Source organism: Rhipicephalus microplus, chromosome 3 (genome assembly GCF_043290135.1).
Source record: "Rhipicephalus microplus isolate Deutch F79 chromosome 3, USDA_Rmic, whole genome shotgun sequence".
NCBI classification, from domain to species: domain Eukaryota; kingdom Metazoa; phylum Arthropoda; class Arachnida; order Ixodida; family Ixodidae; genus Rhipicephalus; species Rhipicephalus microplus.
The window spans coordinates 76,269,333-76,287,667 of NC_134702.1; the positions used below are offsets into that span (position 1 = coordinate 76,269,333).

Consider the following 18,335-nt stretch of genomic DNA (forward strand, 5'->3'; position numbering starts at 1 on the left):
TCTACTGGTCCGCAAGGCAACTCGCACATCTGCACAGTTACTCATATGGTTGGTGCTGGTGCTGACAGTCATGATTAGTTCGGAGCGCAATGTGAAGGGCGTGCCTTTAAAACACCAACTTGCTACGCAATTTACATGTTACTACGCCTGGAATGATTCACCTCTTCCAGCTGCCACGCAAGAAAGCAGAATGCAATAACGTTTTCAAACCGTGTTCATAACACTTTCAGAATCGCTAGTCCAACTGCGCCTCTCGGTGGTGATTCTAAACTCTGCCGACAAAAGAGCTATGGTGCATACGCCATCCAATTATTGGCTTTATTTGCATCTGCCTCGAATATTGGCTAGCGTACATCATGAACTTTTTGCTCACAACGAAAGACACCGCCACCGTCACCGACATTGCCATTTCTTCGAAAGGAGCTTTTTAACGGGCGTAAGAAAAAGTGACCACAGCCGCGGTCACCCTTGAGCGCGAACATACCGAACTTGCCATAAGGTGACAACGCAGCACGTGAAAAGTGTGACTTGTCTGCTAAGATCGCTATTAATATTACGTGCGACTGCACTCTACTGATCCCCCGCCGCCTGTGGTATCCGCAACGGGCTTTTCGAGCGATGGAGGGCAGCCGCTGCATTTCATCTGCACTGCAGTCGCTATCGTTAGCTGCCCTCACGTGCCTTCACTCGCACATTGAACGCACAACTCGAGGGGCATTGTTATTGCCTTTATGTACTGTACGAAACCTCGTGGTGGCGGCTTCATCATGGCAAAGTACGTCTGGGTGGTTCATGTAAGTGCTATTGCAGTTAAATTACGGCAAGAAGACGACCATCTGTCTCAAGGCATTCTTTAGGGTGGAGCTGTTCATCTTTTTTGTTGCACTGCATAGCGTGAATAAAAGGCATGCCTAGCTATGATTTCTCGCCGCATTCCCAGAATATGCTTGGTCAAATCAATGAAGACAAGCAGGGCTAACTTCAAGCCAACTAGCCCAGGCCATCTTGACGCCAAACTAATAGGACCATGCTGGGGACTTTAAATAAGACCTTGTGATCATATTATTATTACCAATAGGTCAATAAATATATGTTGAATAAGACGTTGCTAATAAGCTAGGTTATTCACATGCTCTGCTGTAAGCCCATCTTTGCACCATCAGTTGCCCCTTCTTTTTGCTGGCCACTTCTCTTTGCTCCAGTAGTCGAAAAAAAATAAAATGATCACTTTAGAATACAGGCTGCCCTATAGTCTCAAAACAGTGCTTACGAGGTCACTGGAGCTCGCAAGATATATTTTGCGGGAAAGAGTTATTGAGAAATGTAAAGTGGCATGTACCCTGAAAGGCTTCTATGGGAATAATCGGGGGTGTCCTGAAATCGCTTTCCCAGAGGAGCTCTCTAATTTGCACATTTATTTGTTTATTTGTTTATTTATTTATTCATTCATTTATTATATATTTAGTTATTTTTTTATTTGCAATAATGCCAGTCTCTATTCAGACCATAGCAGATGGGCACATTGTACAGAGGCTATGATTGCTCATCATAGTAACAAATCAGTATTACAAAAAATAAGAGCAACATCAACTTGGCACTTCTCATATTAGCAATAATTACACAACGTGATATAGAAGAAAATACAAGTGCATGCCAAATGGAATGTTGAACCATAAGGCTGCTTACATGGCTACTTACAGATAATACAAGTATACAAACTGGCTTTATTACTGACGTCGTTGACCATTAAAAAAAAGCTAAGAATTTATTTCAATTTTGATGTTAAACGGATACAACAACTCAGTGTTAGTGATGTGAGGGGCAAGCATGTTTAATTCATGGATGGCAACCGGAAAAAAGAATATAAAAACACATTAGTGCTGCATTTGAATTGTACTAATGTATGTGTATGTTTGTGCCTTGTGGCTCATGTTTGCGAACAAGACAGGTAATTTGAAATGTTTTTATTTATTAGTTGTGCAGCAGTTGATAAAGAAATTTTCAACGTGCATATTTGGCGTGTACTTCTAGCATAGAAAGTTAAGAAAGAGTTAGAAGATTAGTGGGTGAGTGTTCACGCTTGTATTTGTTGTGGATAAAGTGTGTGGCCTTCCTCTGTACTCCTTCAGTTTTCTTTATGTTTGTGCGGGTATGAGGAAACCACACCTTACTTCCGTAGTCAAAGATCGGCCTGATGAATGTTTTGTATGCTAGGAGTTTTGTTGGCAAGATTGCCGTTTGAAGTTATCTGCGAAGAAAAAGTAATTTTTGCGTGGCAGATGAAGTATTGTTACTTATGTGCTCATCCCACCTTAACTCGGACGTAATTTAACTTTACATGCTGCATGTTTCTTAAATGTTTCTGTGTTTCGCCCTCTTCGAAAAGGGGCCGCTGTAGTCTCGAGATTAGCGGAGCAAGGCCGCAGCCTCGAAGCATCCCCAGTAAGATTTCTAAGTACGGTATTTAAGACTCGTTAATCGGTACCCGAAACGTTACTTTCTGAAAACTAAGGCAGCTGTTAAACAAGGCTGTTAGGCGTAGCAGCGCAGTGCAGGTCAATTATTATTGCATGCAATAGACTTCGAGTTTATTCCTGTCGATGCAATCAAAAACTTCACGGAGACCACACGTGTACTTCATTGAAGTGTTCCTGAGCATTTGCGGCATAGGTATTCACAATTTTTTACCTGGAAAGCGCCAAAATCATGCCCTTGCGTCGTTGATAATTTTTTAAACACTTTAGAAAAATGAGTGCCAATGACGTAAGATAACTTACAGGTTTAGCATAACAAATAATTATTTATTTATATTGATTCCCCAGCCACATGCGGTGGACGTATTCGGAAGACTACGGACGTAGCCGAAAAATCGCTGTGACTTCTCCTATAGAACTCGAAAAATGATAGTATGGGAACACCATCAGTTTGTTACTCCAACGCAGCAGATCGTGGCTGGTTATGGCAAATCAACTACATAGAATAGGTTGAGTGTCTACTACTAACACGTCCTAAATATATCTCAGAGTAGACTCAGTGGGATATTGACTGATTGATATGTGAAGTTTGACGTCCCAAAGCCACTATGTGATTAGTAAAGACGCCGTCGTGGAGGGCTCCGGAAATTTCGACCTTCTGGGGTTCTTTAACGTGCAACCACATTAGAGCACACGGGCCTACAGCATTTTCGCCTCCATCAGAAATGCACCGCCACAGCCGGGATTTGATCCCATGACCTGCGGGTCAGCAAGCAAGTACCTTAGCCACTAGACAACCGCGGCGGGGCTCACAGTAGGCTATTGTATAGTGCAACGGGTTAGATATGTATGTAGAAAGGACACATGTCCTTATCTAGCCCATTGTGTTGTAAAATATTCTACGATGAACGTCCACAAACTTGCCCAGCTCACGATTCTGCAGCATATCTCAGAGCTTGTTTGCTCCGCATGGACGTCACCATCGTGGTCCGATGCCTTTCACAGCTTGCGATTCTAACGTGTTCTTTTTTAGCTTTTTAGCTTTCAAGATTCTGTCCATTTTGCATTCTCTATTCAATTTTAGCGATAACAATCGCAAGAATACTCTTGGGGAAGGGCAGCTTTCCGTCGCTATCACTGTCATGGTATGTATGAAGTTCAAATTGATGACATCGCCCTTTGTACAGGATGTTCTACTTGCCTGTAAAAGCGTGCGAGCATTCTGAATTTGTGCGGCTTACGCAGAGCAGAAAAGAGCCTGTCGTCTCCGTCACAAAAAGAGCGCATGCGAAAACATCGTCGTGCGTGCGCAGCCAGGGGTGAATGGCTCGTCAAGCTCAGAAACGTGAAAGCAAGTGGCTGAGTAAAAAGGGGGGCGCAGGGGAGGAGTAAGGTATGCTGTGTCGTTCCAGCCATAGAGTTTCCCAAAATTAACTAGAGGGCACTATGGCGCTGCGATTGTTCAGCGACCATGGGAATGATAGGTAGTACACACATTTGCCTAGTCTTCGTACTTGTGGGTGGCGAATCGTACTTGCGGCTTTGTTTATTGCTGTGTTTAAATTTTGTTTTGAAAAAAAGATTCAACCCTATTGAACTTTGTGACCCAATTTGGAAAGGTAATTCGAAAAAGATAGGGTGGTGAAGCACTGTCGCTGAACATCTGCTGATTTTTGCTTCGTGAGAAAACAGCTTCAAGCGACACGAACACACACGGATCCTAAAGCAGGCCAGAAGTACGAAGTTTAGACAAATGTGTGTACTACCCATCATTCTCATGCCCGCTGAAGCGCCGTGCATTGAAGCTCCCATATACACTAGCACCAGAGTTCCCTATAGTGTATATTGGGAAACTCTATGGTTCCAGCAGCATGCGACCTTTGCTTATGTGTCAATACACCTTCACGCGCGCTATTTGGGCAGACTATAAGAAACCGACCGCAAGCTCGCTGTGCTGTCAGTGCTTACTTCGCGTTTAGCGGTCTGTGAACATGAAAATAGTTTAGTGCCCTATTTCTCACAAACTGGTGTTTCGATGAGTCAACGCGTGATCCGATCCAGAAGGGTTGGCTGCCAGCCTTACTTCATATACAATTCTCATTTCATGCTGAAGCATTCGTTTTATGAACCTTGCATCAAAAGTGTTATTTTCTTTGCCTGCGTATAATTAATGAAAAATTCCTTCCTTCGATGTTAGGGCATTGTTCCAGAGAGTACCACTTGTCGTAATTTATACGCAAAAGCCATAAGTATAGTCATAGTCTAAGTAAGATTACAAAATACTTCAGAGCGCAACTGTTCAAGCTAGTGCTAAATGACATGAAGGATTATCGTGATCTTCTCGCCCGAGTGTTTGCAATTATTATTCTAACCACGGTATGAATATAGGGCAGGCCTTCGTGGAAGGCACTGTGCATGTTCATGTGCGTGCGTGTGTGTGTGTGTGTGTGTGTGTGTGTGTGTGTGTGTGTGTGTGTGTGTGTGTGTGTGTGTGTGTGTGTGTTTCTGTGTTGCTTCAAGTACATTGTTGTGTAAAAAACAAAGAGAGAATGATTTTTGTCTTACCAAAGCTGTGATCTTTGTCGGGAACTGACCACATGGTTCATGACGCGCTGCCACCAACGCGAAGCCTGCAATATTTCAAATATGAATGAATACGTTTTTAGAAAATTAGTTTACAAATACTTTGTAGAACAATAATTTTCAAAGGACTCTTATTTTTTGCATAATTTTCTTTTTTCAAGAAAAAAAAGGTCACACCAAAGCTTTGAAAGTGATCAAACTTCCCGATACTGAATCTTTAGAGACTCACATAAGAACACTACCGCTGTCGTGTGCTTCATCCGGTGTTCCTCCGATTTTCCGCTATATACGGTACACCGCCTCCTGTTGTAGCTTTTCTTGTGAAGTGGCGGAGAAAATCTGAAATGTGATGATGTGTACATGGTAATGAGAAGCTTAGAATGTCATCATACCCGTTCGAAGAGAAATTTGACGCCCGTCAACATTGCTAGCGCGCACATGTACGCTCAGGTTAGCCATTGAGACTCATCTACACCAACAAAGAGCGTCAGTTGCGAGCAAAGCAAGCCGGACGTGCAATAATGAGAAGCGTATGTCACACAGGGTCACAGGTGCTAGCTAGAAAATATTTCAACGCGATGCTCAGCAGAATTGGCCCTAATCAAACGTGTTCTTATAATTAAACCTATAACCAAAACGTCCATATGATGCAAGCAAGGCAAGTGACAAAACCAAATATGATGCCTGATATTTCACATTTGTACTCCTATATGGTCTGTCTACAGTTATGTACTCACACTGCTCTATCCACGAGGAGGTGGACAAAAACAACAAGAGAGAAGGCAGGGAAGTTAACCAGGCAAGAGAAGGCAGGGAAGTTAACCAGGCACATAGCCGGTTCGCTACCCTACGCTGGGGGAGTGGGAAGGGAGAGTATAAAGATGAGAGAGAGAGAGAGAGCAAAGACAAGAGAAAGAGACAAAAAAGGATTGTTTGTAAATGGTCTATCCAGGGGTCAAACTAAGCTGATGGACTAAAAATAACGCATCGAAGCTAGTAGCTATTAGCTATAGCTTATCAGCCGAGCTATGCCGTCGGCTTTTTTTTAGTTAGTAAATTTTATATATGTAGTACGCAAAAACATTTTAACATAATAAGTGCACCTATTCAGGTATCGTTACCTCGATTGTACAACTAACACTGTTTAGCATAGGCTACAGCAGCGTCTGCAAAGCAATCATTTGTCTTGGCATATGGAACTATTTTTTTTGGTATGCTTGTTAAATATCTTAAAAGGAAAAATGCGAAATACTCTGCCTTCGCAACACATATTTTCTGTTTGGTTTTTAACGTTTCTACAAAAATATATTACAAACAATTCAGGCAGCTCCTGTATTCTCACAATAGAGCAAAATTTTTGAAAGCACTGCTCACAACGTGCAACACACCCATTAGACGAAAAATTTATAATTGGTACACGCATTTGAAATAGGGCTCTAATTTCTGAGACAGACTTGTGCAAGGCCTGCCTTACTCCATTGCCACCATCTTGCACAATGACTTAACAGGTGCAAAAATACGAGGTCCACATTGCTCCAACATAGCAATGCATCAAAGTGTGTTCTTAAACTAAGTTACAAGGCACACAGAAAAAGAAACTGACTATTAAATATTAATTTTAGTCATAATTCCAACTTATCCGGAGGCCAAGTAGTATAGAAACCTGGGCAAGTTTGTAACGAATCGTTTCTGGTCGAGGTAAACAACGCGAAATAACGAGGACAGAGCAAAGGAAGGACACAAGACGAGCACTGTCTTGTGTTCTTTTTTTCTTCGTTTTTCGCGCTGTTCTTCCTTTCTTTGTTTCCTGCGGTCTTCGTTTCTTGCGCTGTTTATCTCGACTAGCTATGTATCATACCGAGGCTGGACATATGAATAATGAAGCTAGCTGGCCATCGCACAGACCACTGCCTAGCATCTGTAAGTTGCAGTTAGGAGGTTTTGTAAAACAACGTTGACACTGAAACTCTTGTTCATGCTGTCTTCACAGATCAGAGTGTTTCTAGCTGTTTTTTTTTATTGCACAAGGTGTTACTTGCCTTTGAAAGCCCGTTGTCTCGCCATCGTAATGTTGTTAGATGTGTTTGGACAGAAACTACTGGCATATATGCTAATATCACCTTACGTTGAATGTGCTCACCACGCCATTCTTTGTGCAATTCGAAACCTCCATCAAGCGCGAAGGAATTTTGAAGGCATTCACGCATTTATGAATATAGGCATAAAAAATGAGGCAGCTTCTCACTTAACTGGTTGCAAGCCTGAAAGAAGCTTGGAGCTGGGCGACCTTCCTTATTTCTCTTTATTTTTCTAATTATGTCTTGGTCTCTTAACTTCCTTTATATTCTGTCATCTATGTTTTTAAGCCTCTTTTGTCTCCACTTATATTTTTTTCTTTCACTCTTGATTTATTTCTCACTATTTGTCGCAGTTTTTAGGTTTCGCCTTTTTTAGGTTTCGCCCTTTTCTCTCTGTCTCTTTCTCGTGGTTTCTCCCTTTCTCTTTATACTTGTTCGTATTCACTTCTTGTGTTGCCTCTCATTCTCTTGTCATCTTTCTTTTCACGATACGCTTTCCTGTATCCTTTTTTCTTTTTCTTCCTGTTTGCCCTCAGTTCCTTTTGCCACACGCTTGCTATACGAAACCACACAAGACTTTCTAATATACTCTACCTTGCTATGCACTGCTAGCTTGCCTAGATAACCGAGTGGTTCGTCTGTTTACACTGAAACCACTGCAATGCAACAAGTGTCAGTTAATTGGTCGTGTGAGCGGGATTTGCAGAAACGTGGTGGTTTGCCCCTGATGTGAAGAGCCAACAGTGCGGAATCCTGCCGAGCAACGATACTGGCATGTCACAACTGCCACGGATCACATGAAGCTTCATCAAGAGACTGTCCGGCAGTGAAGAAAGAACGGAGCGTAATAAAATATATGGTAATGAATAAATCCACACACAGAGAAGCCTCTGATATTGTCAGAATAAGGTCTAGGCAGCACCACATTTCTCTTTCACGGCAACTGCCATCACTGTCTTCGCCACCATCACCACCACCAACTAACACGCTGCACTCGGAAAGCCTGAAAGACGTGGAGGGGAGGAAGGTGGTAGTGGATGTCTAGTGGCCGTTCTTACCCCGACAGCGCGCCCACAGAATGAGGACACAAGATACGACTATAAAGATCTCCGCGACGAAGACCGAGGTCTATTCGCTGCGTTGAGATCAGTGACCAGCACAATGCGAACACTCCTCACTGAACTCACTACACCATAAGCTCGAAGGGCACTGCAACGTCGGGTACATTGAAGCCATTCCTTGCAAGCCTACTTTAACATCATGAATTGCAGTGTACTCCATCTAAGACAGTCGAAGTCAACAAATACTTTGTAAAAGTTCACAGTTTTATGACTTTCTGGCCATGCTCGGTACACACTACTATGCGTGCTAGTGTATTACTTTACATCTCCTTCCTTCTCTATTCTTTTTCTCTCCCTTCTTTCGTATAGGATAGCAAGCCATGTTCAACCTGGCTACACTTAATGGCGTTGCTTTGGTTTTTTTCTTTCTATTTCTACGACGCTTGCCTTCAGCTCGCTGATTCGAATCGAACCAAGAAACTTCTTTTGCCAAGAATTCCTCTCAGTGTCTTTGTGTCCCTCATTTGCTCTCCCTTTCACTCTCTGCACTCATTCTCTCATCCATTGGAGTTATCAAATGCCACGCTGATCATACGGGCGCAGGTGTTTTGAGATCGAAGCAGAAATTGAAGTTAACAAAGAGGACAACGGTCTCGAAAAGAGCGCGTGATAATTATGATAGTTTTTTCTTCGCTCTGCACAAAATAAAAGTAAATTTATAGCGCTCTGCAAATATTAAAAAGGAGGCATGGTATGCTGACGAAATGTCAAGCTGGAAATTATTTTCTCTTTTCCCGTTTATTCGCGTATGAATATGCATTGAAACATCTACCTTGCTAGCCTTTCTCCCACTCTACTTAAAAATCTACTACTTAGATCTAGCCATTTCATCTAGCTGGGTGACATTATCAGTCTGTTACACGAAATCCTCGTCTTGTGTTTGCAGCAGCATTGCTACAAGTTCAAAGCTCCCAGCACTTTTTGGTGGAAGAAGCATTCCAGTACTGTAGCTATGATACCGTGTTTTCAAAGTTTTATATGCGAAACATTTCTCTGCGTTCTTTGCGCCCTTTTGGCGTCTATCTGCGTATCTGTCGATCTATGTATCTGTATATCTAGCCACCTACGCCTCGTAGTCACCGTGAATATCCCCTTAACTTGCGCTAAACAAAATTAGTACCAGATGTTAAGATGGTTTGACGAATACGACGCCCTTGTCAAGACATGAATAATGTCGCAATCCCGTCTCGTACGTCGTCTAACACTTTTCGGCAACTGCCACTAGTTTGCAGGTTTGTGCCATAGATGACTGACACTTCATATCTACTCAAGAGCAGCGACAACATACAGGGACAATTTTAACGCATGAGCGTTAAGAGAAACCTGACATCGGCACCGTCGATTCGACGAATGCAAAGGAACAATTTAAGTTTTCCAATAGGATTATAACCCCAGTATTCACCGTGGCAACAAAGTATTCTACCACAGAGCTACCCCAGGGCTCGTAATAGCTAAAAAAAATTGGCAGATGCCACGTACCTTGGAGATCAATGTTATGCGAAGCATGCATATGCAAGATGACTGAACTGCTGTAACTATGACAGTGTGAGAAAACACTAAATTGCCAAACTGCACTGCATAAACATTGTGAAGACACGTGAGACCTATATATCTAAGGTTGTGGCCCACGCCAACTCTCGAAGAACTCCGTACTGCCCTACCTATCAAGCACCAAGGATTCTACAGTTTTTGCTAAGCAGGACTAGTAGCAATACCTAAGTGTTGCTAGACTATAAAAAGTTACATTAAAAAGTCTAGAAGTTACATTAGAACTTGACATAGTGTGGTAGCTTTCTCACTGGCCCATTACACTTATTACAATCAAAGTGCACTCCACCACGCATTAAGAAGTGAAGTGTATTAATTTTTGTTGAACTTCTGTCAGGCACAATTGGCGTATTGTACTTATGAGAATTTCGTGAGTACATGGTGCAATAAAAGAAACGAATGACATGTTTACGTGTACCAGTGGCAGAGAATAAAATTTTGGATAATCGTATTCTGCACAAATGAAAAACACAATTTTTTCACTCAGACGCCAGGGAATGAAATTGTTAAAAGAAATATTCATGCATGCGTTCCTAAACGTCTATCAGGCTGTTCCAACCTACATTGCAGACCACTTCCAAAAATCTAGAAAGTTGTTCGTTCTTAAGTGAAGGATATAATACTCTTGGCACACCTGATTTCTGCTACAAGAAGTTCGCGACGTTGTGGAACGTAGAAGGTGTTAGTCTTGATTTTGAGCATTAGGACCTAATGCGTATACTATAGGTGCGTCTGCGCGTTACCTGTAAGAATATAGGGTTTGCCTTTCGCGTGCCAGTAAGCCCTTTCTGTTACCCCGAAAAGTGTGTTGGTCTTTTATATGTTGGTGTTTTAAGCAGTGCGCAAGAACGTAACAATAAATAGCTGCCAACTCGCCGAAGCAAGTACTCCTATCAGTTGCCACTTGGTTTGAGATAAGCCAAGATCAATTTGAGGCAGCTGTAAGGCGCCTGGGATGAAACCAATTAGTTTTTAATTTCGCTAATTTCCTGGACAGTGGTGTGAACTCCTTAATTTGCCTCAAAGATAATAAACGCTGAAGTAGTGTGTTGGTTAATCTCATTGGACATTAAACCAACGCAGCTACAAGACTTCGTTCGCTTGCACGTGACCTCACACTAATACAGAGGAACTCAACAGACTTCACAAACGCGCGCCTGCATAACTTGGATCCCTATCTGCAGCGTCGTCTTCCCTCCAGGATATCTCGAGCTGAGGAGACTCTTCCATGCTGCCTGTGGCTTGGAGTGGCCTTCACGATTGCATACTCTTATCTCATTGGAATGGCCAGCTTATCTGCATGCTCTTACTGCAGCTGCGAAAAAACCATCGCGCACCTTCTGTGTGAGTTCACCCATTTCAACGCGCAAAGACAAGAAACTACTGCAGTTCTGGATAGACTGGATGTTCGGCCTTTGTCAGAACATAGGATTCTGGGTCATTGGCCGAGCCCATCCTCAGCCCAGAAGGCTTTGAAAGCTTTGCTGCGCTTTTTGCGGACAACTGGCCTCAGAGACAAACTATAGTGTCTTATACTCTTTGATGTTGCCTTTCCTCTGACGCATTTTTTTTTTGTAATTTCTCTCTCTCTCTCTCTTCGCAACATTTCTTTTTAACATCTTTCATTCCCCTCACCCCTTTCCCCAGCACAGAGTAGCCAGCCGGTCTAAGAACTCGCTAATCTTTCTGTCTTTCCGCTTAGACTTCCTTCCTCTTCCTCCTTCCTCCTCTTTGCAAGACAAGTTTCAGTGTAGTGTCATTTGGCTGCAATGTGTCCTAGAATTTGCCTACAATGTGCATTATCATGTTGGTTTTCTCTGTTAAATTTTTCTTATTCTTAGCATGTGTATAAGCACCGAGACCAGCGTGTTTTTCTTCTTTGTTAATGCCACCGCTTTTTCTGTTAACATAGCCATGCAAGGGAAGGGACGCCGTTGTTCGAATAAATTACTTGCATGAAGCACAAAGTAATGCAGCAGAAGCGGGCAACACTTACCTTTTCAGCCGCAATGTCCATCAAACAGAATATTATTACCGGTAAGTTATGAAAGAGCGAGGAATCGGCAACATCGCTGCCGTCTGTGTACATCAGCTCACCGGCTCTATAACAATTCAACTAGCTTTCCGCGTCAGCTAAAGAGCAACTTGGAAATGTCAACGCTGGGCGTGCGATGACACAACTGACTTGGCGCCTTCCCAGATGACAGCCGTGTGGCGGAAAACAAATGTAAAAGATCGCTCGCTAATTTACAATTTATGCGGGGCTTGCTGAAAAGTCAGAGTGCTTTACATCATTGAATGTCTCAGCTCAAGCGCACGAAGGTCGAAATAATTCGGTGCCTCAGTGTAAGAAAGTTTTCCGCTCTCGCATCGACCGGATAATTATTAGGCGATACATAAGGTCATTGACCTCTGGGCAGGCCCCTCGTTTTCTGATGCACGCGGTAGATAGAACGTTGGCCAGTGGTTTTTTATGTTGCCCTTTAAATGTAGGGCACGCTTACTTACGGAGTTGTGTTGCTAGCCAAACTGCCTAAAGGTTTTCTTTCCTTCTTATTTTATTTTCATCATTTCTTTTTTGTTCCTTGTGCAATAAGAATAGAAGAAGTGGTCCGAGAAATAACTGAGACAGCCAGTTCTTTTTATATTCAAAAAGCTTTGTCGAAAGGCTAAAAAAGAACAAACGTACTCAACAAAATAAGGCTTTGGGGATAACTTCTACTCATACTTCGCACTGTCGTTTGCTGTACTCATCGCTAATTAGATTTAAGCACGTCTGCCTGCACTTCTTAAATGTTTCAGTAGGTAAATCTTCGGGTGAATAGAAGTTTGGGCCAGTTGTAGAAGCATGCTGGGTGAAGAAAGTGCAATAAACGAGACAAAAAAGGAGAGACAGACAGGACGATGCGCTTCATCCTGTCTTGTCTCTATTTTTATTGTACGTTTATTGAGCTTCACTTCATGAAGTATTAAATAATGTTGTTCCGATGCACATTAAAATTACATGCTTATAAAGCCGTGTGCGTTGGCTGTCAGCTCAACTCAATGTGCCCAAGCTGACAAAGATTTCCAACACGTCCTCTTCTAATATGCGCATGACAAGTTTGTCCATGTCTACAAATGCTGAACGAAGAAAATGTATAGAACACAAGCCCAAACATACAGAACAGGACGTCGGGGGAAGGAGAACAAACTTGCAGAAATAATGCCGTTTTCTGAGTGCTAGCTCAGTTCATCAATAGTTGTACTGGTCATGAAGCTTCGGCGTAACTTCATGGGAGAGCTTTGTACGCTGCAAGCGGAGGCCGCGGGGTGGTTCTGCGTCCTGCAGGACGCAGTCAGCCAATTTTACGTTTGATGAGGCATCTCAAGCTTTCACCTTAACAGTAAAAACAATAAAGAAGGACCGGTAAAACAGAGCGTGATTAAACTACACCGCAGATTGAAGGACTGGGAAACTCCATCGCATGAAAAACAGAACTTTAAGCACGCTACAGCACCGCAGGGATAAATCAATCCAAAACTAAACATGAAAACTAGGCAAACGCCATAAGAAGTATTATTATTTGAACCTTGTCAACTGCTAAATTCAAAGCACTGATTCAATCAAACTGGATGTTAGTTCGATAAAAAGGTCTATTTTAACATATCATCCTTATAGAAACACTGAATGTATACGTAGTCTAAAATATTGGGTATATTTTCGGTCAAGAGTTGCAATCACTCCACTTTCGCGGCGCATTTAGATGCACTAGACCTCATGTAGAATTCTGGATCGTCAAGGTGGAACATTTCTTGCGGTCTGTGCTGTTTTTTCTGCGTTCCACAGCGCAACAGCGGGGTCTCCAGCCCCCTACATCGCGATCATGGATGTACAATTCCCGGAGATCCCGCCCAGTACCAGTTCATCCACAGGCATTGCTTCAAGAAAGCGTGGTAATCCATCTAGTGAGAGCGAGGACACCGAGCTGTACTCTGCATCAGAGTACGAGTCCTCGGAAGACGACTTCGAACCTGTGCTCCACCGCAAGGCCAAACGAAGAATCATGAACGCATCATCGGCATCAAGTACAGCCACTGTGAGGACAGCGCCTCAGCGATGGCCTCACTCCATTCTGTTTGTGCCGCAGACTACTACTGCCAATCTACGCTTCCTCAATAGGCAAGCACTGTCCTTGTACCTTGAAAACATTGTGCCTAACGAGATTAAGGACATCAGGATAAACACGAGGAAGAATATTTTGGCAATCGACGTGAGGAACCCAAGTGCACTGAACAAGCTACAGCATGTGTCAGAGCTGGGAAACATCAAAGTCCGATCCATAATACCAGCGAATTGTGACACCGTAACAGGAGTTATCTATGACATAGGCACTGAAGTCGCCAATGAAGATCTTCCTGTACTGATAAAACCAGTGAGTGAAAACAACGTCATTGTGCATGCTGGTCGCCTAGGCAACTCTCGTTGTGTGTGACTAACATTCAAGGGTGACTGTCTCCCCTCCTACGTGAAGGTGGGCCATTTCCGTCACCAGGTTCACCCATTTATTCCGAAGCCTATGCAGTGTTTCAAGTGCCAGAAGATTGGCCACGTGCAGGGCGTTTGCAGAAATTCTGCAGTGTGCCCCCGATGCGCTGAACACCACTCAGAAGACGACTGTAATGCAACTACGTTGAAATGCCCCAACTTCCAAGGAGCTCACAGTGCTTCCTTCAAGGACTGTCCTCAAATTAAGAAAAAGATTTAAATTCTGAGGCGAATGGTGCGAGACAACTCGACTCACAGAGAAGCTGCGCAAAAAGTAAGGCGAAGGCGTCGTCATCGTCGAAGGTCCTCACGAAGGACAGTGCAAAATCTGACGAGAAAGTCAGAAACACAAGTGAAATCGACAGGCGCGGCTCCTAGCACGGCAAACATCTGCGCTGAAAGAGAAGGTGCTGGAAGATCTCTCTCTCAAAAGGAATGGCCACCCCTTCAGCCTAGACGATCTGTTGAGCCTCAACAGAAGCCGCCTACACGACCTGTAGAGCCTTAACAGAAGCCGCCTCAGGAACAACCACAAAATGCTGCAACGGCCGGGAAGCCAGATCATCGCGTGATGGTGATGCTAAGATCATTAGTGGACACCATTCGCATGTTGTTAAGCGACATGAATACACCGTCAGCCAAAAGTGCCCTTCAAGTACTGGACGCGCTTAGTCCAGTGCTAGCAGTCTTAGAGTAGACCATGGCTAACCCACCACTGTCTTTCCGGGATGAGGTTCGTAAAGCAGCAATACTGCAGTGGAATGCCAGGGTACTGAGATCGCGCATTGGTGACTTTCGTCGATTTGTGTACGTCAATATGTTTCCCGTAATCGTCATTTGTGAGCCGAACTTATCGAGTGCAATACGACTCTCGGGATACGAACCTTTTATGTCGTCTACTGTTACTGAAAGCAGAAAGGTTCTGGTGTACATTCGCCGAGACCTCACTTACATTCTTCAACCTGTACCACCTCATGACGGAAACCAATACGTATGCTTAAGAGTGAAAAAGAGGAGGCTCAACATCACTGTGGTTGGCGCATACCTATCACCATCAAGCCCTTTCGATCAAAAAAGATTACGAGACATCATAACGTCAACTCCTGACCCGTGTGTTACCATTGGGGATTTTAACGCTCATTATACATTATGGGGAAGTCAGAATACCAACATGAAGGGCAGAAGCTTGGTGTCTTTTGCCTCCGACAACCAACTTTGGTTACTGAATGATGGCAGTCCTACATTTTTACGTGGCTCCACATACAGTAGCTGTCTCGACTTGGCTTTTGTTTCGCAAAGCCTAGTGAAACATACTGAATGGTTCACGGATATAGAAACGCACGGGAGTGATCACATTCCAACATACGTCAAGATCAGAGGATTGTCGCCCCCTAAAGTGCGCGACATCGTTAAAAGAGTAGACTGGAAAAAATTTCAGTCCCGTGTGGAAGACCAATGCCAAGAACACATATCCGATTTACAAGCGGCCATCAAGAGCACTGTAAAAGAGACTGTGTGTACGACCCCATGCCCTGTAAGAATCATGGAGATCGACATAGAGCTGGAGCGGCTTCGAGCCTTGTGACGACGAGCTGAAAGAAGGTACCGGCGCACGAAGGACATAGAAGATTTACGGGCTGCTAGACGTATGCAGAAGAAGATCAAACGTTGGTTGGACAAGCTAGAATTCCAATGCTGGATTACTTTCTGCGAGTCACTCGACCCTCGTAAGCCTTTATCGCAGATATGGAGGACGGTTAGAGGTTTGCGGTCATCGCCCATTCAGAAGTCACCATTCAAGGCCTTAGCCCTTCACCAAAATCGACCAGATGTGGACGTTGCTGAAGAGTTCTGTGCCGGATTATCAGGGCAAACTACAGCCATCAGCAGCTCACCACTTTCGAGCAGTTGTCCGCCACCACGTGACTCCTGTATGGACTACCCGTTCACCATTCAGGAGCTCAAAGCAGCATTCGCTTCATGTAACAAGACCTCCGCACCAGTACCTGACAGAATCTCCTACAGAGCCCTGTGTCATCTACGTGAGCGCGCGATAATAGCTCTACTTCAGCTATATAATGATTGTTGGCTAGAGGGCACTGTCTCCTTAAGTTGGAAAACTAGTCTAGTACCATTACTAAAACCTGGCAAATCACCATTGGAACTCTCCTCCTATCGCCCGATCGCATTGGCTAGTTGCGTGGGTAAAGTGATGGAGAGAATGATTCTCGGCCGACTCGAGTGGTACTTGAAGTATCGTGAGATCTACCCAAATGCCATGGCTGGCTTTCGACGTGGTCGATCATCGATCGATAGCGTCATCGACCTAATCACGTACGTTGAACACGAGAAAGGCCATAAGCGTCTTTGCGCCTCTCTGTTCCTTGACGTCAAAGGAGCCTATGATAACGTTAAACATGAAGCCGTCCTTACCGCACTAGAGGAGATTGGAGTGGGTGGCGGAGTGTTTAAGTGGATACGCAGTTATCTCCAAATGCGATCCTATTTTGTGAGTACAGAGACCGGGAACACGTCTACACATTTCAATTGTCGTGGCGTCCCTCAGGGTGGTGTACTGAGCCCTGTGCTATTCAATATAACACTAATCGCTCTCCATACGCACCTACCAAACAATATTTATCTATCAACATACGCTGATGACATCTGCATCTGGATATCTGCGGTAACTCGTCTGCAGTTACGAGCGAGAATACAGAGAGCTGCTACTGCAACTACTTTGTATCTACGCAATCGAGGCCTGGAAATTTCCTCCGGAAAGTGCGCTCTTCTGGCATTTACGCGCAAATTCATGTCGAATTACAGAGTGTCAATTAACGGTCAAATTATACCGTATCGTCGATCTCACAAATTTCTGGGTGTCATAGTAGACAGAGACATATCATGGAGCCCTCATGTGTCGTATTTGAAAAAGCGATTGACAGGCATATGCCATCTTTTCAAGTTTCTCGCTGGAAAGACTTGGGGAATGCAGCCTAATGCTATGTTACGACTGTATAAGGTGCTTTTCCTTGGCTTTTTACGATACAGTCTGCCTGCATTATCAAACGCCAGTAAAACAAGTCGACGCATGATACAAAGCGTTCAAGCACAGGCGCTTCGAATATGTCTAGGTCTGCCTCAGGGTGCCTCAACAATGGCGACTATAGCTATAGCCAAAGACCAGCTCGTGCAGACCCTTATTGAAATTGAAGCTTTGAGAACACACATAAGGCATGTGGGCTGGACTCTCCATCACCACCTAGCCTCTCTGCCAGTGGATAGACCTCATACATCATTTTGTCGAACAAGAACTACACATGGTGACTCCCTACCAACTGGTTTCACGCCCGCGGCGAGACCTTCAATTCCTCCATGGTGCTTCAAACAGCCAGTCATCAACCTGACAATACCAGGCATCCAGAAAAAACGAGATTTCTCAATACCTACCCCTCAAGCAGCTCGCCTTACTTCTACTGTACGAGAAGTACCAAGACTGCACCCACGTCTACACCGACGGCTCCGTCCTGCCAAACAGCTCAACAGCGGCGGTCGTTATTCCAACGCACGCCACAACCATCAAATTCAGGACAGCCCATGCAACAACAACAATGGCAGCAGAGCTTGCAGCGCTTCGCGCGGCGCTGCGTTTCATTAACGACCAGAGCACGCAATGGTGGACGATTTTCTGCGACTGCAAGCTGGCACTGCAGTCACTTCTGTCAAATCTACGCCGTGGTCCACACGAGCAGTTCGTATTTGAAACAGCAGAAATGCTACACCATATAACAGAGAAAGGGCACCACGTTATATTTCAGTGGTTGCCAAGCCACTGTGGAATTATCGGTAACGAACGAGTTGATCAAGCTGCCCGTTCAGCCCATACAGAAGACAACGACCAGTCAATACCTCTCTCAAGGACGGACGCTGCTAGGAGGCTCCGCATGCTTGCTCGCCAACGCTTCCTGGCTCTTTGGAATGAGCCTCTCTTTACGCATGCAAGATT

General features: G+C 44.1%; 1 protein-coding gene across 1 annotated transcript in view; it reads right to left on the reverse strand.

Annotated features, from left to right (window-relative positions):
- Positions 1-18,335, reverse strand: part of LOC119173412 (uncharacterized) — an 80,046-nt gene that overhangs the window by 60,194 nt on the left and 1,517 nt on the right. The window contains exons 2-3 of the mRNA XM_075889844.1: positions 5,287-5,396; positions 5,040-5,104 (exon numbers count right to left, since the gene is read on the reverse strand). Coding sequence (XP_075745959.1) covers positions 5,040-5,104; positions 5,287-5,317 — 96 coding nt within the window. The 5' untranslated portion in view covers positions 5,318-5,396. The remainder of the gene's footprint in view (positions 1-5,039; positions 5,105-5,286; positions 5,397-18,335) is intronic.